General features: G+C 55.2%; 7 protein-coding genes across 7 annotated transcripts; 3 read left to right on the top strand and 4 right to left on the bottom strand.

The window, feature by feature from the left end:
- Positions 1-2,390: 2,390 nt before the first annotated feature.
- Positions 2,391-3,731, bottom strand: CMQ_4676 (2og-Fe oxygenase family protein; the record flags this gene model as incomplete). The annotated part of the gene is made up of 4 exons (XM_014312832.1): positions 2,391-2,498; positions 2,574-3,140; positions 3,379-3,531; positions 3,594-3,731. The coding sequence occupies 4 exons, from the start codon at positions 3,729-3,731 to the stop codon at positions 2,391-2,393; spliced, it is 966 nt and encodes a 321-aa protein (XP_014168307.1).
- An 810-nt stretch (positions 3,732-4,541) lies between these two features.
- CMQ_4655 (ATP dependent RNA helicase) lies at positions 4,542-7,124 on the top strand (the record flags this gene model as incomplete). The annotated part of the gene is made up of 1 exon (XM_014312811.1): positions 4,542-7,124. The coding sequence occupies one exon, from the start codon at positions 4,542-4,544 to the stop codon at positions 7,122-7,124; it is 2,583 nt and encodes an 860-aa protein (XP_014168286.1).
- A 265-nt stretch (positions 7,125-7,389) lies between these two features.
- Positions 7,390-13,580, bottom strand: CMQ_4559 (d-lactate dehydrogenase; the record flags this gene model as incomplete). Its single annotated transcript, XM_014312715.1, has 8 exons — positions 7,390-7,482; positions 7,829-9,222; positions 9,282-9,599; positions 10,212-11,730; positions 11,788-11,865; positions 11,939-12,010; positions 12,245-12,260; positions 12,631-13,580. 8 exons carry the CDS (start codon positions 13,578-13,580, stop codon positions 7,390-7,392), a joined length of 4,440 nt encoding a protein of 1,479 aa, XP_014168190.1.
- A 1,757-nt stretch (positions 13,581-15,337) lies between these two features.
- Positions 15,338-18,991, bottom strand: CMQ_4454 (serine/threonine-protein kinase; the record flags this gene model as incomplete). The annotated part of the gene is made up of 5 exons (XM_014312610.1): positions 15,338-16,496; positions 16,580-16,670; positions 16,744-17,281; positions 17,342-17,935; positions 17,987-18,991. The coding sequence occupies 5 exons, from the start codon at positions 18,989-18,991 to the stop codon at positions 15,338-15,340; spliced, it is 3,387 nt and encodes a 1,128-aa protein (XP_014168085.1).
- Positions 18,992-21,233: 2,242 nt separating this feature from the next.
- On the top strand, positions 21,234-21,841 carry CMQ_4683 (uncharacterized protein; the record flags this gene model as incomplete). The annotated part of the gene is made up of 2 exons (XM_014312839.1): positions 21,234-21,459; positions 21,732-21,841. The coding sequence occupies 2 exons, from the start codon at positions 21,234-21,236 to the stop codon at positions 21,839-21,841; spliced, it is 336 nt and encodes a 111-aa protein (XP_014168314.1).
- A 999-nt stretch (positions 21,842-22,840) lies between these two features.
- Positions 22,841-24,455, bottom strand: CMQ_4360 (GPI anchor biosynthesis protein; the record flags this gene model as incomplete). Its single annotated transcript, XM_014312516.1, has 2 exons — positions 22,841-24,235; positions 24,324-24,455. The coding sequence occupies 2 exons, from the start codon at positions 24,453-24,455 to the stop codon at positions 22,841-22,843; spliced, it is 1,527 nt and encodes a 508-aa protein (XP_014167991.1).
- Positions 24,456-25,934: 1,479 nt separating this feature from the next.
- Positions 25,935-27,251, top strand: CMQ_4435 (uncharacterized protein; the record flags this gene model as incomplete). The annotated part of the gene is made up of 2 exons (XM_014312591.1): positions 25,935-26,982; positions 27,049-27,251. The coding sequence occupies 2 exons, from the start codon at positions 25,935-25,937 to the stop codon at positions 27,249-27,251; spliced, it is 1,251 nt and encodes a 416-aa protein (XP_014168066.1).
- Between the last annotated feature and the right edge of the window lie 570 nt (positions 27,252-27,821).

Here is a 27,821-nt window from a genome sequence, read left to right as displayed (position 1 = left end):
GCCCTTGGCATCCTCGGCCATCCAGTACAGCAGATCGGGGGCTACGGTTCCCGACGCCTAGCGCTTTCGCAAAAGAGGAATGGCGGTTTTCTCTGCGACTGCATAGTGGCTCTTGATGTTCCGAACAGCTGGTATCCAAGGAGCAACAAAGCGCTTTATAAAGTCGGGGTAACTCTTCAGGGCCTGGACTCCGATGATATCATCCGTTGAAAAGTGATTAGATGAGTGAATCCACTCCTTGTTATGACTGAGAGTTGTGCCGCCAAACATGCGACTTGAGACGCGGGCCACAATTTGGGTGATGCGATCTACCACGTCCAATTCGGTCCAGTCTGTAATAGCATTATTAGTGTATAGACGCGTAAGTAAATATGTCGATTGCTTTGCACCATCGCAGGGGGGGGATGAATCTTTAAAGGCGTCTTTGATCTTCTCTTGAATGTATTATATGACAATCCCTAGCGTAACCATTAGCACCACGAACTAATTATATGAAAAGGAATAAGTCTCTTTAGTCCTACTTTAGTTTCGGTATATTTAATCTCGGACAACTCGTGGGTGAAGGCAGTCCTAAAATGCATATAAGCTAAGATTCTTTTGCGAAAACAAAGCTCATAAGTGTGATCTTAAGCAGCCATAACCTCGACGAAGCAGTTAAGAGTCCGATCCGTTGCTGTAGTCATCACACAGCTTAATATCATACTCTCGAAGAATGTAAACTAAGACAACCTCAAGCTCCGCAAAGGCGAAGAAGCATCCAGGACAGGCGTGTCGGCCATAACCTAGCCAAGAACAAGTAAATACATGGTTGGATTCAGGCCAATGAATATGAGGACAGTATTGGTTAATTACCAAAGCTTAACGCATCTTCGTTCAAGCCGTAAATGAAACTAAAGAGAAATGTAACACAAGTTATGGAAAAGAAAATAAATTTTTAGATGGCAGTAAATAGTTACTAACTAAGAATCCTTCGAATCTATCGACTTTACTAGCAACTAAGCTAGTCTGGATTCCAGCAGGCTTGTAAGAAGAATAGATACTAGAATATGTTACTATTATTATACTAAAGTGGCGAAGTTATACCCGCCTACGATTTCTTCTTTGGACATATGATCTTTGTTAACTTCCTAAGTAGACTTTTCCTCTTGCGGCAGGTTGTAGATTTGATGGGTAGCAGACGTGACTTAAGTCGATTTGCTTGGCGACTTCTCGAGATCGGTAGTCCTGCACGCTGAAAAAGAAAAGCCTAAATATTTGCAAGCATAGAAAAATTCAGCACTCGCCTTAGCATCTTTACCTCCTGCGGCCAATTGTTTAGCAGCATAGTTTTTATCGTGCTCCGCACATTGTGCTATTAAATTAAAAGGGAAGTAAATATGGTCTAGATGTGATGTGAATCGGACAATGATAGGTTTGCTAGTACCTTATAGATTATAATTTTATAGGGCATGGGTTGAATTTTATGTCTTTGCTTTTCTTTGCTTTTTACTACTTCCTGTTCAAAAGGCGTGATAAAAATATTCGTAATTCACTGATAATGTGTGGGAAGCACATATTCGTTTAGTAATGCGACCAGTTTAGTTTTAGCGAGACAGCCTGCCATTCATCTTGTTGATGCGTGTGCCTCGACCAGCTTTAACAGGCTGTCCTAGTATAACCATAAAACTCATACCTATTTCCTGCACACCATCCCTTCTGTATCTACCACTATTGTATATTAGACGAATGTTTGAGATGTCCCTTCTCTGTTAGACTAAGCTAGTTGGGAGCAGCGGGTTTCTGAACCTCATGTATATCCCAGAGCCTAGAATTGACAGGCATGTCTAGCAAGACAACGACCTGTGAATTAAACTAGTAAGTATCGTCTCTATAGTTCTTTTGATTATTTCTCATTGTGTCCGGGTATTTCTACTGACAATCGTTAACGCGAAGGAATGTCCTTTGCAACGATGTTATTGCCTTTGGGACTGTCTAGTTATTCCTAGAACAATAATTTCTATACTTTGTATAAATAATCGGCTATAATGGTGCTGCTAACTTTGCTTCTTGTTAGACTATAAAAGTTGTAGCTCCTTGAAGGATCCTCCTTGATCTTACATAGCATCTCTAATTTGTGAGGTGTAAGCGGCGCGGTGAGATGTTCTTTAGCTTTGACCGAGTCTATTACCGGAGTAATAATCGTAGACAGGGATTGAGAGATTGCTACAGGTGTATTAAAATTAAAGATCTCGGACAGATCTATATTATCTTGCCATATTACTTAAAAATCAAACAACTGAACGTCACTATCTAATGGCCTGTTCATCGAGCCGAATTTTGGAAATATGACAGTTTGGACATATAAGCCCTTCGAACAAAGTTGTTCTCTCTGTTCACGACAGAACATTCGATCATACCGGCAGCTGCTGCTCCACGTATCTCTCATACAGCTCTGGATACCATTGCTTTCCGACATCGGGGTGACTGACGACCCTGTTGCGCAGCTGAGCCTCGCCAAACTGTGCGCTAGTGTCAGTGACGAGCAATATTTGGCGAAGCAGGGGGAGGAGGCAGGCATCACACGAGCAACATACACATGAAAAGAGTGGCGACAGGAACTCGCTGGGAACGTCAACGGCCCGTTTCCGGCGGTCGTCTGTGATTGGGATGCGCGCCACGATGTGGGCGGCCGAGGCACGCAGCTGTGCATTGGTCAGGTCCAGGCGCACGGCCTGGAAGAACGGGATGCTGTACCGCACCGTCGCCGTGGGTGAGATGACCCGATGCGTCGTTGCCGGACAGGCGCCTCCTGTGATGGCCTCGAAGCCCTGCTGCACATTGACGACGAGGGCTCCATCAACCGGCGGCGCCCCGATCCACTCGCCGGCCTTGCTGAGCACCTGCAGCCCCCCAACTGCGTCCTGTGAGAGGAATGTGAAGAGGCCGGTCGAGTCCTTGTGAGGCCCGACCCCCTGCGATCCCGGCGCGCTGGGCGGATATTTGACGGCCTTGAGCCGGTGCATCCGTCCGACAAAGCTATCAAACGTGTCCGGGGGCAGCTCCAGCGACTCAGCCACGAAGCACAGGAAAAGCTTTGACACCCGATCCAGGGCGGCCATGTACTGCTCTGCCGCTTCTCGGAATTTTTTCAGATTGGGGTACTGTTTCGTCTCTGAGTTAGCAACTGGGCCGTGAAGCCAAAGAGGCACGAGAATCGATAGTTGTATGCGGGGCGTCACACTCATACCTGACTTGGACCCTCCAATCTCTTCCAGGAAGGATCTCCCTCCTTCCATCTACAGTCTACAGACGAGCCAAAATCGTATTGCTATCGCCCACTTGTCAGCTTCAGGCCCTGCACGTGAATTCTATGCTGTCTCAATATTCCGTCTGTCGCACCTCCCTCAAGTCTGCTTTAGACGCTGTGGTTTCTGCTCCAAGGGCGGTATATCCCAGAAAGGACGGTGAGTTGCGCATGTTGACTCGCTCCTTTTCTTCGGCAGGCAGAGCAAAGGCTGCTGGCAGATGCCCGTGCAGCTCGCGGATCAGTGGCTGCGGGTGTCAGAGAGCCAGCTTCGGTATCTTTAGCTGCAGCAGATACTCTGTCCACTCACCTCTACTCCATTATTTACAAGATACAGGAACCCAACGCGGAAAAGAGCATCACGAAGGTTGAGAAGTTCCTGGGGCTTGGTCTCCTCGTCTTGCAGACAACCAAAGTCCACTGTAGGCACTGATATGAAGTCCCCCATTGTCCTATCCAAAGCTTCCAGCTTGCATGCGACGTTATGTAGCTTTGCGACTGCTTCCTTTCGACTAAATATATCACGCAATTGAGTCTTCGACTTGCGTAAGCCTCAAGTTTGTACTGTGTATTCTTAACATCGTGAGATATTCGCACTGTCCACCAATGCTCTCGCTTACAGCTTTTGTGCTCACATCTTACTCCGCACGAAATACAGCCTCCGGTAGTTAGAGAATTGACACATCACATATTTGGATTAACTTGTAAAGCCAAGCTGGAGTAATGCCATCAATGCTCTCAATTGTCTGTCTAAGATGATCCAAGGGTGTTCGCCTACCATCGGGAACGAACAGAGTTCAGCTCACCTTGTTAGTGTAGGCTTTAATGGTGGAAGTGTCTAGCGATAACCTTCGGCTACTCGATACTCAGCCCAACCTAGAACAAGTAGATCGTTTGGTCAGTGGTGGCACGAACATGTGACATTTCTTTCGAAACTTGTCGTACCTTCGGCGCCACCACGTTCTTACAGAACTTCCAACAAACAGTATAACGTGTTAGGAGGACTTTAATGACAGCGGCATCTTTGTTGCCTCTGTACTCCGTGCTGTATTACTCCGTATCTACGGAGTATTGTTGTATTGTCTTGTTATGCAGTCACATGCTGAGTGCGGAGTACTGAACGCCCCAAACGATTAGTCATCAATTGACGCTTGCCAAAAATGGATCCTCCAATTTGCTAATCTTATCGATAACCTTTTTTTTTGTCCCAACTTCTGCACCTCACGAGAATGCAGTTCAGGCAGTCTGCATAGACAACATGGATATTCTAAAGTTGCTCTCCCGGGGAACAAGGGGGCAGGCTGGGGCTGCTCGGGGAAATGCTCTTCGAGTTGCCGCCGATCTTCCATCTGCTGGGGCGCACACAAACCCTCAGCTTTTCCATGACCCCATTCGAAGCACAGACAACGACAAGAGCAGAAAACGAAAGAGAGGAAGTAGCAGCAAGGCCGCAAAAGGAGGCGACGGAGAGTGCGAAGAAATTCTTCCTGCGGATGAAGGGGACGATGACGCGAGCGACGTGAGCGAACTCGACTTCTTTGCAAATCGCGACAGCGCAAAGACGACTGAGGCAACGCCAGTCAAGAAGGCAAAATCCAATGGCGATGACAAAAGCAGCAAGAAGACAAATGAGAAGAGGTCAGAAAATATTGATAAAACGGTGGGCCTTCTAGACGAAGATGAATGCCGTCAAATTCTGCGGTCACATCGGTTGAAGCTGTCATTGTTGTCTGATAAGAAGACGGAAAAGGCGGAAAAGAAAAAAGAAAAAGACAAGAAGAAAAAGAGCAGTAAAAAGAGCAAGAAGGAAGCCGAGGAGGAATCTAAGGGCACCAAAGATGACAAGAAGCCAGTTCTTCCGCAGCCGCTGACTGCCTTCTCTCAACTGCGCCATACATACGGCATCTCGCCACGGCTCGCCGACAACCTTGATCGACTGCTGTACCGCATCCCGACAGAAGTGCAGATGGGCAGCTTGCCTCTGCTACTAGACCCCACACTAGCGCTGAGCAAGACGGAACTGTCGGGCGATGAAGGCAACAGACAGCGCGACGGGCTGTCCGCAAACGGTGGCGTGGACTTCATGGCGGTGGCGCCCACGGGCAGCGGCAAGACACTAAGCTTTTTGGTGCCTTCGATCAGCAGTGTCTTGAAGAGGAGGGCAGAAGAGAAAGCTGAGCTTGAGGATCCGGAGGCTGCGACGGTCACGGCACCCAAACGCAAACATGATTATGGCCTCCATACGGTGGTGGTGGCACCCACGCGGGAGCTGGCCCGCCAGATAGCCAACGAGGGCAAGAAGCTAGCTGTCGGTACGGGTGTCCGGGTAGTGGCCATGCGCAAAGGTATGCGCGTGCAGGCTGCATCGGCCGAGGGCGAGGAGGGGGAGTCTGGCAACCCTGATGACGAGGAAAGCAGCGCGGACAGTGACGACGACGAAGACGAAGACGAAGAAGAAGAAGAAGAGGACGGCCCAGAGGAAGGACAGGATGCCAAGGGAGGAAAGGGCACCAAGACGAAGAAGGCGGCAGTGGCGGCGACGGTGACGAGGGCGGACATCCTGGTGACGACGCCGCTGATGCTGCTCAACTCGCTATCCGGCGGGTCGGCGAAGCAGAAGAAGACGCTGCCGACGGTACGCACGTTGGTGCTGGACGAGGCAGACGTGCTGCTTGACCCGCTGTTCCGCGAGCAGACGCTGGGGCTGTGGGGGGCATGCACGCACCCACAGCTGCAGGCGACGTTCTGGTCGGCGACGATGGCTTCGAACGTGGAGGAGCTGGTGGCGAAGCAGCTGGGTTCGGCAGCAGAAAAGGGAGAGACGGCTGCAGCAGGGAAGAAGGGGATGACAATCAACAAAAGTCGGCTACTGGTGCGGCTGGTGGTCGGGCTCAAGGACACGGCAGTGCCCAACGTGACGCACCGGCTGGTGTACACGGCGACGGAGCAGGGCAAGCTGTTGGCGATGCGGCAACTGCTGCACCCGACGACGAGTGTGTCGGTGACGGGACAGGGCCAGAAGAGCTCTGGTGCAGCCACGGCCGAGACGCCGCTGCGGCCGCCCTTCCTCGTGTTTGCCCAGACGGCCGAGCGGGCGACAGCGCTGCACGACGAGCTCAAGTATGACATCCCGGCGGCGGCCGGCGGAGCCGACAGGTTGGGCGTGCTGCACGCGGCGCTGGCCGACGGTGCGCGGGCGGCGGTGGTGCGGCGATTCCGGGCCGGCGAGGTCTGGGTGCTCATCACGACAGACGTGCTGGCGCGCGGTATCGATTTTGCCGGCGTGAACGGCGTGGTCAACTACGACGTGCCCGGTTCGGCGGCGGCTTACGTGCACCGAGCCGGCCGGACTGGTCGGGCTGGTCGGCAGGGCGGTCTCGCCGTCACGCTGTACACCAAGGAGGATATTCCGTTTGTCAAGAGCGTGGCCAACGTGATCGCGGCGAGCGAGAAGCAGGCTGGCAAGGGGCCAGGCACCGAGGCCGCCAGCAGCAACAGCAGCAACAGCACAAGCAACAACGCCCCGGCGGCCGTACCCCAGTGGCTGCTAGACGCCCTGCCCAACGTCACCAAGGCGGACAAGAAGCGGCTCAAGACGCGCGGCATGGAGTCGCGGCGGACGGGTGGCAGCAGCAGCCATGGCACCGGCAAGAACGGCGGCAGCAGCAAAAACGGCAACGGCAAAGGCAACGCAGCCGGCCGTTCGCGCATCACCTCCAAGAGCGCGTGGGAGCGACGCAAGGAGAACAACTTGCGAGACGCGATTGCGAGCAGCAAGCGACGCAAGCTGGAGGCAGAGAAACAGGCACACAACGACGACGAGTGGACTGGGCTGGACTAAACCGGCTGTTGGACGCACCGACATGTTGAATGGAGACGAGAGAAACAGTAGAGACAAACCCCCACAAAATAGAGATGCAGAGCAGAGCAGTAAAATAAGAAATACCAGGTCTATCCCCAGGACGACAAAGCCTGTATCCTGTGTCCTGTGTCCTGTGTCCTGTGTCCTGTGTCCTTGCAAATGCAGCCTCATTTGCATCATTGCCCCCGTTTTCTCCGTTTTTTTCTTCAATTTTGCTTTGACATCGTCCATCACGTAAGCTGCCCTACCATGGGCCAATCTCGCCTGGCTTCGGCTTCTGCATGCGGATCACCTTGTCGCAGTTGAGCAGGCACAGCGGGTCAAAGGCTGCCTTGATCTGTATTGGCCAATCGGACGGCTAGTCAGTACAGGCAGAGCAGGGAAGGAGCAGGGAAGGGTCACTTGCCTTGCGCATCATCGCCACGGCCTCTTCGCCCAGCTCATGGGGCAGGTAGTCGCGCTTCACCATACCGACGCCATGTTCGCCCTGTACTGGTCAGCAATCGTTCTTTCCTCGTGCCTCCTCTCGCTCCTTCCTTTCTTCTCGCCCTTCTTCGTTGGGCCTGCATCGTGTCTCCTCTTCATATCTCTTCATCTCTTCATCTTTGTCCCTCTTCCACTCCTCTTCTTCTCGTCCTCTCTTCCCCTCTCTCTCGTCTCCGCTCTCTCCCACTTACCGTCACGGTGCCCTCCAGCTCAATCGCACGCTTCACCATGGTATGCACAAACTCCTCGGCCGCCTCGCGCTCCTCCGGCCCATACTGCACAATGGCATGGAAGTTGCCATCGCCCACATGGCCGACGATGGTGCCGACGAGCCCAAGCCGCTGCAAGTCCGCCTGCACCTCCTCGATGGCGTCCGGCAGTCGGCTGATAGGCACGGCCACGTCGCCCGTCCACAGCCGCTGACCGGGCTTGCATGCCGCCAACGTGCTCCAGAGCGCCTCCTTGCGAGCACTCCACAGCTCCGCCTGTTCAGCTTCGGACCGGGCAAAGTCAAACGTGCGCGCGCCCGCCGCCGTCGCCGCTGCCTTGACCACGTCGATCTGCTCGCGCAACGCCCGCGACGAGCTGCCAGCAAACTTGAACAGCAGCGTCGGCACTTCGGCCCACGCACGGCTCGTCGCCCCGACCGCGTTGATGCACCGCATCTGAGGGCCATCCAGCACCTCGATCGCGGCCACCGGCACACCCTCACCCACCACGCGCGCCGCACAGTTGGCCGCCTCGCGGATCGTCCCAAACGCCGCCACTGCCACCGACGTTGCCGTCGGCCGCACCGCCAACCGCAGCGTCGCTTCCGTCACCAGGCCCAGCGTGCCCTCGGACCCGATCAGCAGCCGGGTCAGGTCATAGCCCGCCGAGCTCTTCCGTGGCCGCTGCCGCGTGCGCACCACCGTACCATCCGCCAGCACCACCGTCAGCGACAACACCCAGTCGCGCATCGTGCCATAGCGGTACGCATTTGTCCCGCTGCAGCCTGTGCCGATCATCCCGCCAATCTGTGCCCCCGGGCCCGGATCCGGTGGGAAAAACAGCCCCTCATCCGCCAGCTGCTCGTTCAACGACTCCCATCCCACGCCCGGCTGCACCACCGCGTCCAGGTCGGACTTGTGCAGCGCTACCACCTGGTCCATGTGCCGCGAGAAGTCCACCGTCACCCCACCACGTGTCGGCGCAAAGTTGCCCTCCAGCGACGTCCCGCCACTGTACCCGGTCACCGGGATCCGCCGCGTGTGACACACCTTCATGATGCGCGACACGTCCTCTGTGGTTCTCGGATACACCACACAGAACAGCCGTCGAGCCGCCGCCGCCTTTTCACTCTCAACCGTCTTCTCTTGCCGGTACGACGACCAGTCCGATGAAGTGTGCGAGTCAATGTCTGACTGTACTGTGCTCACGTTCTCTTCGCCCAGAATCGCCACAAAATCTGCCCACGCAGCCTCCAGCTCCGACCGGTTCGTGTTGTGCCGCGGTGGCCGTGTCTTCTCCAGCGACATCGTCGATTCGGGGTCGGGGTCCCGCGGCGCCTTGTAGCCGAGGAAATAGCAAGCTGCGCCCACAAACAAGATCACTGACACCGGTGTCAGCAACAGTATTCTGAAGAGCGTCGTCAAACCATTGCCGACTCACTGAATGTCGTCGCCGCATTGCGCGTCGTCGCCGACTCTTGCCGCTCCTGTGCGATTCTCTCGCGCTGTGCCTTCTCCCGAGCCATACGAGTTGTGATGCTCTCTACCATCTGTCCGCGAAAACTGCGGCCGTCATGATCTCCGCCGTTGCCAGATGGTGGCTGCTGAGGCGGCTTGGATGCGAAGAAACACGCCTGTACCCGCGGCAGCTGTCGTGCGGACAGGCTGTGCACTTCGGTGGCCCGTGATGCGGCAGCAGCACGCGAGCTGCGCAGGCTGAGGTGCTTCAGCATGCCGTCGATGAGGCAGGCAAGAATCTCTGATCGAAGCGGTCGTGGCAATTAAGAAAGCCGTCGGACCAGCTCAATTGTTATCGTGACTGGCTGCACAATTCAGAGCCTCTGAAAGGTATTATATTATATGGCTGCCGAGCCAGTCGCCGCATGCTAGGTCAGTGGAAAAACACTCGAGAGGTGCGAAAAAAATCCATGTCCCGGTCTACAGCAATTCAGCGGGATGCACGAATCCACCGTTCGGGTTCTCCGCTCACGGAAAATAGCGGGGCATAGGGTCCACATTTCGGGTTCTTTGGTAAGACATAGCAGCAGCAGAGAAGATGATGCCATTTCGAGCCGATGCCACAATTCGCTGAGAGGATGGCGACGTCAGAACGGAGTACACGACGAGTTAAAGAGTGGATTTGGTTCCGAAATTGCAAAGATACAAAAAAAGATAAGAAGCTATAACGACAGTACTCTGTTCCCCACACAGCCAAACACACCTGGCAACGTTTCGATAATGACAGTTTCTCTCACCCATAAGCGCAATTGCGCCTCGTACTCGACTCCCTTAGGCCAATCCTCCGTTTTGCTTGCTAGCAGAATGCTTCTGCCCATTCACTTGCCAGAAGACGCTTATCGCCCCCACACACTGGCCTCCTCCGCGTTCGGGTAGTAAAAGGCTACCAGACTGATAATCACATACGTGGCACACAGCAATGCGCCCTCGAGGTAGTTGCTGCGTCCATCCAGCACGAGGAAGTTGACGATAAAGGCCGACACAAACAGGCACACCGTCTCAAACAACGTGAAATAGAGCGTCATCTTACGCTCCATGATCCAGCCTATAATCACCACCAAGGGCGTCGTGAAGAGCGCAATCTGGATAGAACTGCCCACAGCAACCCCAATGGCTAGATCAACCTTGTTGTGAAGTGCACACGTGACAGCCGTCACATGCTCGGCTGCATTGCTCACAATAGGCAGGATAATCAGGCCGATGAACACCTCGCCAATCGAGCTGGTCTCCACCAGTCCGTTAATCGAATCCACCATAAACTCAGCGCACACGGCCACCAGAGCAGTCACGATCAGTAGCAACACCACGGCGGCCCGTCGAGACAGCATTAACCCTTCCTCGTCATGGTTCGCTCTGTCCTTGTTTTCAGACAGAGCTGCGATACGCGAGGCTGAAATCTGTGACGGCAGCATGGCACCAGGAGAACGAAACTGCATGTGGTTCAGCCGGTCTGGAAGCGAGTTTGTACGCCGAATCCCATAACGAACCCGCGGTATGGGGCCGCTTGGCACCGCCAGAGCTGCCGAGCCGTCAGCTGCCTGTTTGAATACCGTTGGAGTCAGGCTCTTCGCCACTGGTCGCAACGACATTGCCCGCAGATTGAAAGCCGGCCGGGCGGAAAGTTCTGCTGCAGTCGCCGTGTTGCCACACCCGTCTTCTTCTGTGCCGACATTTTGCTCCGGGCCAGAAAAAGCAAAGTCGACGTGGCGTGTTTCTCCTCGCGCCGGGGTACTGCCACCCTCGCCATTTCTTTCGCTGCGAGTAGAGATATTATCTCCGCGACGAGCTTCATGTTTCCAGTTCCCCTGCTTCTGTGCAACAGTGACAGCCTCTGGGATTCTGTGCTCGTCGACGAAATCATGTTCGTTGGATCCCGTCCGACTCAATTTCTTGGACTTGTGACGGTGGCGCCGGAGAGAGTGTCGGTGGTTGCGCTTCTTATGTCGGCTGTGGGCTGTATCGTCCTCGTCGATAAAGTCTTCGTTGATGTCCATGGTTGCAAGGTGCAGCACCGACGTTTGGTGCATCGGTAGCCCGTCATTTCCAACCATGGCGGTACCAAACGACGGTGTACGCGTCGGCCCACCAAATATGCCTTCGGTTGTATCCAGCGAGACGACGCTCGACTTACGTCGGCGCCCACCACGGATGACACGGCGCACCCGCTTCTTCATCGTGCTGCGGGAGTGTCCCGAACCGTCCGAGTCGGATGACGATGAGGAGCTGTCATCCGAACTCGACGAATCAAGCCATGCAGCGACCGGGCCAGGAGTCGACTCTTCATCGATGATGTACTGCGGCGTGGACTCGTACATGTACGCATGAGACTTGAGCTGAAACAGAAGATATATGCCATACACGAGGAGCAAGATCTTGATCAGAAATGTCAGCAATGTGGACGATAGGCGTGTGCATGGTCCATGGCTTACAACACTAGTTCCACGGCTGATTTTCAGCGATTCCTCATCAGCTTTCACCGAATCGCTAAAAGATGCATGAAAGGCAGTCTGTTTTGAGTATTGTCAGCGATGTGAAGGGAAAAGACCAAAACAGACGTACAAATCCAACAAAAGGACTCACAGGAAGAACGAGGCTTATGACGCTGAGACTGAGCAGACAGGCACTCATCTGCGTGATAGTGCTGTTATATATCTGAATTTACATGGTCAGCATTGTGCTGCTCCAAATCACGGACGGTCATGCGAGCACACAAACCTGCTCGCGATAACGGAGACCGCCTAGAAGAAAGCCCATTCCAAGAATTAGAAGCAGATTTGACAGGATGGAGCCTAGAAGCGATGCCTGCACGATACGAATTTCATTCTTGGACAGAATGTTAGCGATTGAACCAGACGGCGCTATGCAGAACGGCAGAACAACACTTACCTTGACGAGAGCAATTCTGTTACATTGAGGACACACGCAGACAGATGTTAGTGATCGCGAGGACATTGAGGCGAAACACAGACTAGGCAAAAGCGCATTGGTCGCAAAACAGGAGAAGAGGGGATTCCTGGCGAATGAAAACCAAGGGCCGGACAGCAATGCTCTGACGGAAGAGAGCCACCACAGCCAGAAGAAATCAAGGTACGAGAAGGCGGGAAAACAAAATGAACCATGATTGAGCTTTCGACGCGATTGGTTTGACAAGGGCGCCATGTAGACAGCAGCCCTTTCTCTCGTTCTTGTCTCGAGTTTCATCAATGGCCAGGACATACATGCTGGACATGTTAGCGTGGAAAGAAGGTCAGGCACAAGGACAATCGACTTACAAAATAATCAGCTCCACGGCATTTCCAAAGGTGATGTTCAACAACGCGCCAATAGAGTCGCCCATGCGGTGGGCTACTGACTCGGTAGCGAAAGCTAGAAGACCAGCCAGTGGAACAATAGCGATGGCATTCAAGGCAAAGACGGCACCCACTGACAGGTGGGCAAAGTGAGCGGCGATGCCGACAGGCACGAAGACGAGGAGAAGGTTGAGCCAACTATAGAGGAGGATCTTCCTAGCGGTGGCGAGAAAACTACGAGCCAGAGTGGCAACTCTGCCAGCCATGCCTCTCTCGGGGTCTTGTTGACTATCCTCACTGCTACCACCATCTGCGACGCCGTTCTGATCAACGTTTTGGTTGACATCCTGAGTTCCCTGATAATCGGTGGTGTTCAAAGTCGATGCATGGTGTGCTTCACCAACAGCATCTTTTTCTATCAGTCCCGACGGGGCCGATGCTTCCGGTAGAGGCGACGGTGTACCCGGCCCCTCTAAGACAGGCCCCGGCCATGCTTTTTCCACGGTATCAGCCGCCGCCGACTTTGACGCCGAGGACACCGGTGGTGTGAGTGTGTCTGCCGAGTGACGGTTTCTACTGTCGTTGTTGTTGGAACTGCTGCTGCTGTCGCTGCGGGAAACGGCCGGATCACCGGCCCGGGTGCCCCAGGGCAGGTATCCAAGCAAGCGGCTGCCATGGTGTTTGGAGGTGCCCGAAACAGGAAGCGACTGTTCAAGCCCTATGTTCTTCTCTTCGATCTTCTGTTGTTGCTGCTGCTGCTGCTGCTGCTGCTGCTGCGGGTCACAGACGTGGAGGCCGGATTTGCTTACGGAAGTAGGCAGCTGGTCATCCGCATCAGGTTGTCGCAATGAGCTGTGTGAGTCTCCATCCGCTTGGGTGCTGGACAAGCGTATGCGATCGATATGGAGCTGCTCGAGTTGGGGTTTCTTCATCGAAATAAGGCCTAGGGTAGCAAGCAGGAGCAACAAGCGTAATCTTAGGAATAGGAAAGGGGCAAGAGAAAGGGGGAGAAAATAATAGAAAAGAAGGGGAAGAGGAAGAAGGCAGGAGAGAATGGAATAAGGGAGAAAGGAGAAAACTGACCACGAGACAGCGACGTCAAGCTGTCTGGGGACGTCTAGAGGTGTGAGATGGCTCTACCAGGAAGCCAGCCAAGGAAAAAAGTGGGGAGTAGTCGGTGTTTCCTCTACGTGATTGGTCGCCAAGCTTCGCTAGAGGTCAAGTGAACGCATGCTATACTTTGTTGGTGGGGTGTCATCAGAAAGGCACTGCCCCGATAGGCCAAGACGGCCTTACCGCATATTGAGCAACGACAAGCCGCTAAGACGTATCTTAGCTGCTGGGCGATGCCGCACAGGCCCGACTGAGACGGCCTCTCCTTCCCCCACGCGGAGCCGTTTCTTAGTCATGACGGGCGCAGATAACGGGAGTCGAGCAGCCTCTCACAGCACGCGTACAAGTCCTAGCCGGCTATTGGTATCAGCGCCCGGATCGGCCGGTTGTCCGGTATTGAGAGTCGCCAAGACTGTGGCGGTCGGTGAGCACAGTAGAGCGATAGGTGAGCACAGGAAGAGCGCGATGCCATGTAATTACTCCGTAAAAAGCTGCCGGCTGCAGGCTGCAGGTTGCAGTTCACACAGTATTATCTTACGTATACTCGTAAACGCTCGGGAGATACGGTGACTGCCCAAAACGGCAAGCACAGACAGCTCTGGTTACGCCACTCTCCACACGCCTTATCACGATGGCTTTCGGACGTGTCAATAGCAGTTCGCTTGGGATTCGGCAGGAGGCAATTCAATAGAGGCTGCCCCAACACAGTCACGGCAGCTTTTATTGACCCTCGTCCCTCCACGGTCAGAGGTACCTGGTACGATATCTAATGCGCCAATGCTCCCCGCTTACAGCAATCTAGTATGAGAAACGCCAACAAAAAGCCGTCATGGCAGACAGAGACAACCCCGATAACACCAGCAAGCCGCCCTAGATAAGTCGCCGCTGGCCTTCTTCCGCCACGTCTTCGTCTACCTGGCCAACTTTCGATACTCAACAGGGCCACTCTCAACTGATAAGAACGGTCCACTGTCCAGTCGGGTGCCTCGTTCTGGTGTCCATGCTGTCTCTGCCAGAGATGATCAAAGTGCTTTATTCGCCATGCCTGTCACCTAACACCCAAACAAAAGTGCCTGCAACCCCGAGAAACACGAATTGCCCACCGTCCAGTAAAAACAAAGCAAAGCAAAACAAAGCAAAACAAGCGAAATTGTGGCAGGTGACCCAGAAAAGTGAACACCATCGAGCCGATTTGTCTTTTCCAGGTCTCCTGTTTCAAGCCAATCTTATTACAATGACATAGACACGCCCAAACGATTACCGAACCGAGGAAGCGCATGGGATGATTCTGCAAGATCAAAATGAAGCAAAGGCGATGAGTTGATGGAACTGGAGGGTATGAAGAACAGTACCGCTTTGTAGTGATAATGCCGCACATAGCATAAACAAAAAAAAGAAGAGAAAAAGAAAAAGGAAAGGGGACCGAAGCACACGTTCTGAAATGCCGTTCTCTTCCCTGATAAACACCATGCTAGCAGTTTCGCTAACACTGCCAGCATCCCACAGTAGTAACGTCCCCAGCCTTCAAAGTCTCGGCACCAGCACCAAAAGAACCAGAAGGCGACTGATGGCTCCCTCATTCATCGCCGCCTCTGGCCTTTCCGCGTCGCCGGAAGAAATCCATCACCCGCCGGGCTGCTCCACTGCTGCCGCTCCGGTCATGGTGCTTTGCGAAATCATCGGTGTCGTAAGCATCCACCAGTCGCTTGTTCTTTTGCAGAACCACACGCCCGCCGCGGCTAGACGCCCGTCGCGGATCCTGGACCTGCGTTCCATCCGATGCAGTCTGGTAAGGCGCAGATAGTGGTGGGCTCCGCTGCACGTTATCTTGCGTGTCATGGCCGGCAGGTGCCAGAGTATGACGCCCTGCTGGAGGACGTTGCTGCTCATGGCTCTGTCTTGAGCCCTGGCGCTGTTGCTGCTGCTGGGGTTGCTGCTGTACTTCTTCATATCCTCCAGTCAAGCCCTCCGCATCCGTCTCATCATCGCTCACAACAAGCCCAGTGCCTGCAGCAGGTTCCTGGATTGGGAGATCAAGCTGAGAGTCGGGGCTTCGGTCGTCGTCTTTGTTGGTATTGACCGCTTTGCGGGAGAAAGATGTCGGAAGGATTGAAAACCGACGATTCTGTTGCTTCTCCTGTGACGACTGCGATCCCGCCTCAATGCTGCCCGACCGTTTCTTCCCCAGCCCAGTGGTGAATGACCGCCTCGACTGTCGAGCAGTCGAGTCCATTGACGCGCGAGGCTCATCTGCACCAGTGGTTTGGACAGAAGCTGCCGTGTTGGACATGCTTACAGGCGGGTACCGCCTAGACAGCTTGTCTCCCCCAACTGACTGGCGGTGTTCCGGCCGCTTGCGGTTCTTTCCGCTGAAAATCGACCCACTACGCCCCAGCAGCTTGTCGGTGATATCGCCCAAGGTGTTTGAGCGCCGGTGTCCCTTGGCTTCTCCTACAAGAGGAGTGCTCGCCCGTTCCCCATTTCCTCCAGCAACGCCTGGCACTTGAGCAAACTTCGGCGCCACGCTGACACTGGGTCGTCCAAAGCTCGACGCGTCCTGTGGACTCGAGATGTAGTTGCGGCCGCTGCTACTCGTCGGCTGCTGGATTTTCCCATGTGCGTTAGTACCTGCCACGGTGGGAGGGGTTGGCTGGCCAATCGGCGCACGAGGTGGCGCCGTTCGTGAACCCGTTGACGCCATGGAGCCCCCAGTCACAGGACGGCCGCCACTTGCGCTGGATGTCAAGTACGCGGAATCTGGTACCATCCGGCTAGATCGGGGGGTGGTGCCAGGCGCAACAGGCGCTGCACCACTGACATTCCGGTGAGCACTTGGAGGACGTCTCGAGTCTCTTTGGGGTTTTGTGTGAGCGTCCTTTGACGCTGGCGGATCTCGGGGAAGTGGTTTGCTGTTTGACGATGCTGTCTGGTTTGCGGACACCGCGACTGGGCCTTGGGTAATTGGACGCGCGCGCGTCTTACCACCAGAAGGTCCGCCAAGCTGTGCATTCGCTTCGCCACGCTGAGTTTGGGTAGTAGGTGCCACATATTCCACCTGCACCGTTCTTCGCTTGTTGTCTTTCTGCTGTTTTTGAACAATTTCGGCTTCTGGGTCGACCGTTCCCTGTTTGCTGGTCAAGCCACCAATTGCTGTTGATGTGGCAGCCTTCTTGGACGATTCGCGGACAGACGCACTCCGTGCCATCGAACTCTCTCCATACTCCTCCGCGCCTGGAGTCATATTCTGTATATCGGCTGGTTGGGTATTGCTGCTTGTGATAAACTCGACCACGTTTGCGTACTCGCTTAGCCAGCTGTGGCGGGCCACCTCGAAAAGATCGGCCCGCTGCCGCGGGTCGGGAACGAGAATCCTCCGAAGGAGATCCCGAGCATGAGGTGTGACATATTCGGGAAAGGTGAGGGGTGTGTTGACAATGTATTTATACAGCAGGTTAATGTTGTCGCCCTCCGGATTCTTCGGGTCGTCGTCAAATGGAAGATAGCCCGCAAGCATGGCGTACTGATCGGGTAGCTTGTGTCAGCAATAGGAGAGGCACTTATAGTAGGCGCAAAGACATACCAAAATGACGCCACAGCTCCAGACATCAACCTTGCGGCCAGTGTATAGAGAGTCGCTGACGACAAGCTCGGGCGCAGCATAGCAAGGACTACCGCAGCTGGTTTGCATCAGATCGGCCTTGCGCATGCCGTTAGGCTTGACCAGGTCGAAGCCCATTCGCTTTACCCACTCCCGGTCGACTAGGTTTGCCTCCTCGTCTTCAGTCAGCTCCTCCGCCGGCTCGAACGTGTTGGCAAAGCCAAAATCTGTAATAATGATGTTGCGGTTTCGATCCAACAGCAAATTCTCCAGCTTCAGATCACGGTGAACAATGCCCTTCTTGTGCAAATACCCCACACCGGAAATCAGTTGGGCAAAGAGTCGCCGAGCAGCGTGGTCCTTAAGATAGCGGTGGTTCAAGATGTAGTCGAACAGCTCACCACCCGAGGCGTACTCCAATACGATTCCGTAGTGGTGCTCTGACTCCTCCATCTTGTGCAATTGGACAATGTTCGGGTGGTTCAGTTGCCGCAGGATATTCACTTCCCGCATAATCTTGGCCATGCGTGTAGGGTTGTTTCCGAGCGTGTCTTTCTTGATAAGCTTGATGGCAACCTAAACCGTGTTAATGCATGTATACGTCCAAGGGAGGTGGACCAAACATACCTGGACACCGCCCTCCTGTTTCCAGCCCAGCTTGACTTTACCGAATTCGCCCTCGCCAATGGTGTTTCCTAAGATGTACTCTCCAAACTTCATCTGCTTCTCGCGTCTTGAGTGGTCGTGTCTACTCCGAGTACCACGATGGTGGTCTTCGATAGGATCATGAGCAGCATTGTGGGACACAATTGGAGGAGGCACGGCGTCGGCGCTATCAACGTCGGTATCTTGGTTAGAGTGGGCTTGTAGTGAACGGGTCCTCTCCCGCTCAATATCGATCTCGTCTTGAGACACAACCATAGCATTTAAAATTTCGCTGTTCTCTCTCTGTGGCGTATGGGATGATGCAGGCGCTGCTGATGATGCGGTTCGAACAGGCAGGCTTGATGTGGTCGCTCTTGAGGTCGTCGTCTTCCTGTGGGTGTGTTCGTCTTGAGTAGCAGCTTGCGCACGTTGTCTTCGGTGTGACGACTCTTGAGTAGAGCTTGAGCCATTCGGGGTGCCTCTGGAGTCTCGGTGGCGCCTTGGAGAGTCGATGGCCGTCATTTGGGCGGAAGCCGAACCAGTACCCGCGACTGCAGTTGATCTCCGCGAACCTGAATTCGCAGGCATACTAGAAGCGGGTGCCTGCTGGTCATATCGGGAGGAGGATGTGCGCGCGGGGGCGACAGGCGGTACATGGCGCCTACGCTCGGAAGAGGCGGAAGGGCTGGGTTGGGAGTAATCGGGCATCGACACGGTAGCAGCGTTCACTGCAGCCGCGGGATTGACAGGGGAAGAGAAGGCGCCGCTATTGTTGGGGTGGTTGTTATTGCTGTTTCCGCCGGAGCTGCTCTTCCGGGACGGCCGGGAAGACGATGCCAAAGAAGTTGTCGAAGCTTGCTGTTGCTGTTGCTGCTGTGTTTGCTTAGTGGCATGATAGCCTTCGCGTGTGGGCGAAGAGCGAGATGACGTGTGATGTCGGGTTGGCGTCGGCAATCCAGCAGGGGTTTGCAGAGCAGTCGAAGACATTTTACGCGCAGCACTGCGTCTTGAAAATGGTAGGCGCAGCCACTAGAGGGCAAAAAAGAAACAGGCAAAAGACGGTGAGATCAGGCGAGCCTTGGTCTTTCACGTGTTTTGCCGTGCACTTGCCTGTCCGCGTACCGGGAAAAAGGGGCAATAGGGGACTCGAAAAAGCCGTAGCCCATAGGCTATGTGTTTCGTTTGACTAAGAGAAGCAACGTCTTAAACAGGCGAAGCTCGAGGCACAATGTGCGTCGAGAAAGTTGGTGATGGTCGAGAGTCGAGAGTCGAGACGTTGTTGCCGGAACCCCGTAGATTGGCAGAAAAAGGGAAAAAAAAGAAAAAAAGGTAGTTTCGTGACAGGAATTGATCGGTGCCTGAACCGCGACGGAGTTGCCAGACAGCGCAACGCAAGGAGATTTCCGGGAAGAATTGAAGATCGGCAGGCAGGGGATGAGTGAAGACAAGCTATTGAGGGATGCTCATCTTGCGAAATGAAGCACGGGCGTATTGCTAGTAGAGCGTGTATTTCCACTTGCTGAACTGAAAGTGCTTTGTCTGCTGGGTTGTTCGACAGTGATGTGTGCCTTCAGGCTGCTAGACAAAGGCCTGCGGGATATATGTTCCCATGCACAAGCAAGAAAGAGAAAAAGATCCAAAGTTCTTGTCCTCGGACGGATGGGTCGTCGTAGAGCGACAGAGGCGGGAGGGACAGAGATAGGACGCGGAAGGAAAAGGTGCGGGAGGAACTGTGTAAGATGGGAAGCGAGGTTAAGGAACAGAGCAAGCGAGACGCGACACGCCAAAACGCCCTATTGGAGTCGGTGTTTATGCGAGGCTGGCAGGCCAGCTTTTGGGAGGAGTTGGTCAATGCTCTGCAAGTACTCCGTAGGCGCTGCGATTCTGCCCTGAAAAGACCGGATCGGAGAGGACAGGGTGGTGTCGAACGAGCACAGCACAGCACAGCACACAAACCAGCGAAGGAAGCCGAGAAGGGGGCCGTAAGAGGATCAATCGCATACACGCCAACCAGGAGCGTCCACACTGTCAACAAAGGGTGGAGACGGGTGTGGCCTGGTTGCCAGCGGGCGTCCGATGATGACAATAGGGGGGAGGGGTGTGTCTGAAGGGTGAGGTGATAAGAAACGAGATGAGATGCGTGTGGTCGTAGATGGGTGGTGGAAAGAAAGACGGAAACACATGGGCGAAGAAGGGGCAGGCGAGAAGGGAAGAGACGAGACAGGCATCGGGGAAAAGGAGGGCCGAAGACAGCAATTTCACAATACGGGCAATGGCGACCCTGCATCACTTGCTGGGCAGCAGGCGGTACTTGCTGGGCCATGCAATTTTGATTTAATCTCGCCCGTGGGGCGCCAATGGCCCACTATTCGAGACAGGGGCAAGAGGAGGAGGCATCAAGCAGGATCAAGCTGGGCAGACAGTTCAGGTCTACATAGTACGAGTACGGACGGAGCAGTATGATTTCAAAAAGGTTCAAGCGCGCTTTCGCAAGCCACACCTTGCGGCGCCAGCGAGGAGCACTAGCCTCGGCGTGAGACGCTGTCCATGGATCTTACTCGTAAGCGTCCAAAGCGCGCGACGCGTCCAGAGACCGGGCGCGTATTATGTGCGCATACGAGTACTCTTGCCCAACCTTCCGGGCGGGCGTTCCAGCACTTGGCTTCGGGCCATGGGGTGCGAGCAGCCCAGCGGCCGGGCAGGGTCCGCCGGGCAACGTTAGGCCTCTCTTCCCCCTTTCAGGCCGCAGAGATGTGAGAAACGAGTATCCGTACGTCGTATATCATTTGTGTGGACAGGGCGGATAGAGGGGAATTGAAACAAGACATCACAAATGAGGGACAACGGAGATAGGCAGCGGAGGCGCTAAGGATAGCACTAAACGAGCGCCGATCACCCTACCATGTAATTGAACCCCAGCGCCTGGGCCATCATTCCAGGGCCCACGTGAACCGCGAAAAGAGATGCCCCAGAGCGGGCTCGTAAAACATTTCCAAACAGTGGCTCCAGGAACGACTCCTACAAAACGCCGCTATTTCCAGGCCTTTTTCTCTTCGCTTTTCCGCCCTCTCTTGCCGCCGGCCTGCCACACCTCTTTGTGCTCAGCAGGCCTCATCGCTTAGTGGCATCACGCTATCCTCACCGGATAGATCTGGAGGGGGGGTCCTTTCAGCGCCCCTGTGTATCTGTAGGAAAAGCCCATCAGAGACTGGGGTACATTACGACGTACATGGCCTGTGCTTGGCACGACAGGCCACCGCCATCTGCAGCTCTGCCTGCGACTGCGGGCGCGACTGCACGGCCGCAGGCTGCAGAACGCAGCATGCAGGAGACCGGGAAACGAGCTTCAAAAGAAACGTCGGCTGTACGAGAGCTGAACGGCGCTAGCCGTTCGTCGGGACAGCAGCTCGGAATGCAGACCGGCAAAGTCAGCGAGTGCTTGCTGCTCATTGCTCGTATGTGTCGACGTGTCATTCCAACACATACACAGTAAGTTACAAAGTATCTCACATCGCATACGACGTACGATACCGTCCCCCAGCCAAGAGCTGACGGACAGGAAGCACACACGCATTATGTGGGCCACGAAATGGGCCGCCCGAGTAAGGTGCTTATGCCGTTTTCTTGCTCTTTTCGTTTTTCGCTTCGCTCTTCCCTGTTGTCCCTGTGCCCGCCGGTCCCTTCGTCATCGATCAACGTGGCCTGACAGAGCTGGCTGGCCATCTAGCATTTCACCGCCATACGAGCATCCTATCCTACGTCGGGCTGCGGCCCAGCCAGTTGCTGGCGGGACTGGTCGGCGGCGGCGTTCCTTGCCGCATCGAGCACATTGACTGAGGCGATGAACGACTGAATGACAGCGAATAGGCTGGCATGCATAACGCTAGTTTAGTCAGACCCAATCGTGCTGGCTGCCCGAGCAGGAGGCATTGACATGGACGGCATCGGAGATGAGCCGTCAAGTCAGCCGGCCAAAAACAAAGCAGTCCAAAACCAAAAGGGAAAAAGTCCAGAGGAAAGAAAAAAAGAACTGGGTCCCGGGTGGATTGGAAAGAGCAAGATTGGCGGAGGCCAGCATCAGACGGGATGGCCAGTACGCCGGCTGGGCTGAACTAAGCATTATTCCGTCATATGGAGAAGCATAAGTCGCTGGGTGTCGTAAGATACGCAAGATATATTGCTCGTATAGAGGCAGACAGTTCACAGGAAACGGAAGTGTCGGAGAATGAAGACCTGCGTCATGTGCAGCTAGTGACATATTGTTGCGTTTCGCGTTAATTGAGAAAGAGGGGTTCTGTTCAGCGCCCATTCCAATCGGAGCCGCAACGGTTCAGCCCAGCCAATCAGGCCAGCCAGTTTCCAGCAAATGGCCAAAGTCGACCGTTTTTCAACGGCAATCCATCCATGCCAAAGGCCAACTTACAGCAACAATGGCATTACGGCGTCTGCTTGTGTCGCGTTGCGTCGCCTGTCTCTCCGTCTCTCCATCCTCTCTCTCTGGCTCATTTCGCTCTCCTGCCGCGTGCCGAATACAGCTGTCTCAGCAGAGCAGTCGAGCGTCACCTTTTAATAAAACAAGCATCGTTGGAGGACCGATCAGCGGCACCGCCTCGAGGTGACACACAATCCCGCCGGCTATGCGAACAAGCCCGAGACAAGGCCTGCCCTCTCGGGTTGAGGGATGCGCGAAACTACATGAACTGCAACTTCGACGCAGGCTCGTTCGTCTTGCCAGATCTTGCTGTGCAATCGCTTTGTATCTCCGCTTACATGCGGCGGTGTGCTCGCCCCCCGAGAGCGCCCCCCTGCCAAGGCAGCCGGCCAATGCTGCATGTCTCACAGCTTGATCGTGATATCGCACTTGTCCAGCGCCACGGCTACGAGGGTGATCGATCCTGCATACGCCACCAAGATGCCCATCGATAGCGCTGGGCTTGCGTCCAGTGTCGGCACCGTGAGGTTGACCAAGCCCGTCAGCAGGTTCGCCAGCAGGAAGACGGCCAGCCCGTTGCGATTGTAGGCCCGCAGCACCGGACTAGTTGCCTCCTCGTAGACCGCCTCCTCGGCCTGCACGTCTTTGGCCTCGCCCATGCCGGAAAATAGCCACGCATCCACGAGCGAAAACATGGTTAGCTGCACGGTGTTGAACGACAGCACCCACAGCACGTACGGCAGGTTGGCCAGGCGCCGCGACTCGGTCAGGCCGAGCCCAGCCGGTCGGCTAATCGTCAGCTGGTGCAGCGCCGTCCAGGCCACCGCCCATGCCGGCAGGCGGTTGCGCCGCAGCCACGACAGCAGCGGCGACGCTGCAGGTGAGGCCGGACGTCCCCGTGGCAGCACGTACAGTCCCGTGTCCTGGCCGGCCAAGAAGATGGTCAGGTAGCCGACGAAGCTGAAAACGCCCTCGCGGTTCTTCGACAACAGGCTGACGCGCGGTGCCGTCAGTGCGTACGCCTTGAGGTCGGTAAAGTCCAGTGCCGCCTCGTACACGCCGGCCAGCAGGACAGCCAGGGCGGCGTACGACGGGATGAAGCGCAAGGCCGACTGGGCCACGGCCACAAACGGCGGCAGCAGGCCCAACGTGAAGAAAAAGTTCCAGTGCACGCCGTATTCGGTCACGTGCTCGGCGTAGTCCAGTCCCTTGACGCTCAGCAGCCGGATGATGCCGAGGACGAGCAGCGGCAGCGAGTGTCGCAGCGAGGTCAGCAGGCGTCGTGCCAGCAATGTCCGGCCGCCACTGCTGGCCGCAGCGAGACGCTCCTTGAGGACTGGTCGGGCAGCCACGACACCGGCCGAGAAGACAAAGGAGCCCACGCCCATGTCCATGAGCGAGGTGCCCCAGGTTTCCACCTTGGCAAAGCGCCGGGGGAAGACGCGAAAGTCGACGGCCAAGATGGCAAGACAGGTGACGACGAGCATGCATCCGCGGTAGGCCGTGAGAAACGACTTCTTCGGCAGCTCGCTCAGCCGGCTGCTGCTGACGTCCTTTGGTCTCTTGGGCACGCGCACCCGCCGACTGCTGCTGTCGCCAACATTCCGGGGTAGAGCATAGACAAAGACCGACTGAGCGATCAGGATGGAGCTGAGCAGGACAGGGCGGTCGGCGTAGAGCGTGATGGCCAGAAGGATAGCGCCAACGTTGAGGCAAAAGTCGACGATAAAGGCCAGCAGGGTGTAGGGGCGAAAAAAAGACTGCCGGCGCTGCAAAACGGACCAGGCGAGGATGGCAACCTGCACAGCAAGCGTTGCTTCCATGTGAGCCCCTGGCACAACTTGGCACAGAACGGAGAGAGGAGCAGGGGTCGAGACGGAGACTAACCGGAGCGACAGCCGTCACGAGGTTCACCTCGCCCGCCGATCCTCCCGAAAGACCAGAGACAAAATCCTCCTTGAGCTTCTTGTAGTTGGCGGCCGCCGAAGCGGCAGCGGCAACTGGTCCAGCGTCAGACATGTCCGTGTGGTCTGTCGTTGAAATATGCCACTTGTCCGGGCTGGAATGGGATCGTTTCTTTGCTCTGAACAGAGCTGGCGTGCAGGCTTTTGCGACTCGCTGTCAGACAAAGAAAAAGAAAGTCGCCGGCGGGTGTCCGGTGGCAGCGATAGCATCCACCAGGCTAGGAGGTCGTAAAATAAAGAGGTGGCCTCTTGGCCCAGGTCAAAGAGTGTGGATCCAGCTTCTTGCATTCCACGTTCGGCACAGACGCGTCCATGCTGAAACAAGCGCTAAATCTCCAACAACCGCTCCCCACAGCAGCGCTACTGTCCACGTGACCGCAGTGAAAGAAATCGAAGCGGCTACTGCTGTAGTTTTGCGGAGCCAATACGAGCAACTGGGCCTGTTTCTTTATTCTTGGGATTGCGTGAAGCTAAAAACAGCAGCCGCCAGGCACTTGGTAAAGAACCGTTCTCGGACGGCTAGGTTTCCAGAACCGAAGCCAGCAGGGAACCAGGGTGGAGGAAGGGCTGGAAGGACCGGTTGGAGAATGCGTCTGAATTGCCTTGGCCACAAAAGGGGCTGGCTGAGAAGAATCGTCCGGTCTTTGAGCAGATCGCGATAGAGTCGAGCGAGGATGTGCTGAGACGGGGCTTCTGCATCCCTCTCGCAGCCTCTCACGCTCTGTTTTCTTTTCATTTACTCTCCGGTCGGCTCCTGGCTCTCTGTTTTTTTTTTGTCCCTCGCGTTGGCTGCGCCGGTTGGCTTGTCCAACCTGCAGCCACTGAAATTTATTTTCTTTGTCGTCAGGTCCGTTGGTTTGACACTTGGCCTGATAGACCGGGTTGCCAGCCTTTGTTCTCCACCAATCTGCTGGTGCAGCCCTTAGTTTCCCAGCCGAGTAAAGGATGATGCCTGTAAGGCGCATGGCCCTACACTCCTTTCTGTCGGGTTTTCTGATTCATCGTGCATGATGGCTTCTGCATGCTTTGTTGCCTTGTCGTTGGGGTTTTGCTAGTCTCATGTGAGCTCAACGGTCGCCTCTCTTTTTCCCTTTCTCCTTGGCTCGCTTTAATCTCTTTCATACCCCCTCCCCCTTTCACATTGCCTCTTCTGTCAATGAATGAAGGTGCAACCCTACGCGCTGTGGCGAGTTGTAAAGGTGGTGGCCACGTAAAAGGGCGTGGTTTCAATGAAAAACACACAAACAGGAAATATGAGGTCTTTCTTTCTCTGATGTTACGTCTAGCTTCTTCGCCATACATCTACTCTTGTACCCCACTCTCTCATTTTAACTCTCGTTCCATCCTCGTCTACTGAATTTGTCTGCCTGTCTCTCTCTTCCATACTGTCTGGTACTCTGTTGCCGTACAGCTGCTGAGGTTTCCAGAGAAAAGAGCAACTAGAAGGAGGTCAAGGACATCATATCCACCTTGAAACAGAAAGGGTCCCCTCTCAAAGGGCGGCGGCAACTCCCTCGAGCACAGTGACGCAAAGATGGCGACGAGCACCAGAACCACACATGCCCGCAATTCATCCTCTCTGGAGAGCGTCGCCGTCCCGCCGTCACCACTCAGCCCGGCCACAGTCAACAGTCCGGCTGGCCGCACACGGTCGACACGCGGGCCTCCAGCCATAGATGCGTCCCAACTGATGCTAACTCCTCCTCCGTCGGGCGCTGCTAGGCCTGACCTGACGGCTCGTCTAGATGCCTTTTCCATTGTCAGCCCCTTGGGCAGCAGCCATGAGAAGGAGGCGTCGGCCTCTACGATGCCCTCGCCACCGCTGCGGGAGCAGTCCTTCTTTGCTCAAAACCGGACCATCCTGCTCTCGGGACTGCCACCATCGCCCAATCCATCGTCTCCTGTGCCGACACCGCAGATGAGCAGTAGCAGTTCTACCAGCATCAGTTCCCGCAGACCGCCCAACCGGCGTCTGACTCCGCTCGTCACCCGGAGCAGCACTGGAGGCCGGCAGCTTCTGGCCGGCTCTCTTGCCGACAGCCCGATGATGTCGCCACGTGTGCTCTCGCCGTGTGTGTACGTTCGGGCCACCAGCCTCGAGCGCCAAGATGCCGTCTCGCCCCGAGCTGCCAGTCTGGGCGGCGATGGCGCAGACACAACTGCCGACGGCACCGAGAGCGTCACCAGTACCACCACCACAACCGGCGATCTGCCGCTCGCCAAAGGTCAGCTGCGCATCTGTGCCATCGTGCGGCCGAGCTCAGATGAGAAGCCATATGCCATCCGGCGCATCGTCGAGCGCAAGGCCCTGGCTCGCGCGGTGCCAAAACCAGACCCTCGAACGGCCACCAGCGTCAACATCCTCCCGTCTCCCATTCCTTGCTCGCCCCTCTCGGCCCTGCCGCCGCTCAACCCTAGCCATCCGTCGGCTGTGGCCGGCACCAAGCGCCGTGCCTCTCCGTCACCACTGTCGCCGGCCAGCCCTCATCCCAGTTTGCGCCAGCATGGCCGCCCTGGCAGCCCCAGTGAACAGCCTTCTCCAGCCCAATTTACCGCCGCTGGTGGGCTCCCCATTCCTATTCGTATGTGTCTCTCCCTCTCGTTTCTCCTCGTCTGTCGCTTGGCTCATCACTGACACCTGCCAACAGGTCCTCATTCTGCCCTCGGTATTCTTCCCGGCTTAGCTGCCGTCATCCTGTCGGGTCATGTGCACCCCGGAGACATCATTGAGCAGCCACTCCCTCATCCCGAGGCCTGGCCTCAAACTGTGTCTTATACCTACAGCGGCTGCGGTGAGATCACAGACGCTGTCAGGGCAAATATTGAGCATCTGGGTGGCAGCGCCAAATGAGGATTTGAAGCAAAGAATTTCTTATGCAAGTTTTCAAACGGCCTCGAAACTTGATGATCCCTTCTTCTTAACCTGCAATTCAACTTTCTTATTTTCGCATTCTGTCTGTTTTCTCTTTGCTTCTTGATAGTATTCCCTTCCTAGCAAGCTGGACAGATGCCTCCTTTTTATTTCAGCCGAGACGGCTTTGTTCTTTCTCCGTGACGGCCACCTTTTCGAATATTTTAGCCCATGGCATCGTGACGATTCGATTTATGAGATTTTCGTTTTTGTAATTCATTTTCTTTGGCTTTTGCCTCGTTTATCGTGGTGTGTAATTTAGCGGTTCTTTCCACGGCTAAGATCTGTCTTCTTTGTTCTCCTTTGTTTCATGTGGCTATGTCTATGCGGGTATTTTTTGCCTGTTTCTTACTGTAAAACAAGCCGCGTCCTTTTAAGATTACAGGGGACTTGAGGCAACAAAGGATGGAAGCCATCATTCCAAACACCGCGTGGCTGTACCCCAGTTGGGGCACTTCGGCGTGTGATTCGCTCCTTCCTTCTGCCATCGTGACCAATTTCCTAGTTAGG

This window comes from Grosmannia clavigera, assembly GCF_000143105.1.
Source record: "Grosmannia clavigera kw1407 unplaced genomic scaffold GCSC_97, whole genome shotgun sequence".
NCBI lineage: Eukaryota > Fungi > Ascomycota > Sordariomycetes > Ophiostomatales > Ophiostomataceae > Leptographium > Leptographium clavigerum.
Note: the sequence above shows the minus strand (reverse complement) of the source record. Positions and strands in the feature narration are given on the sequence as shown.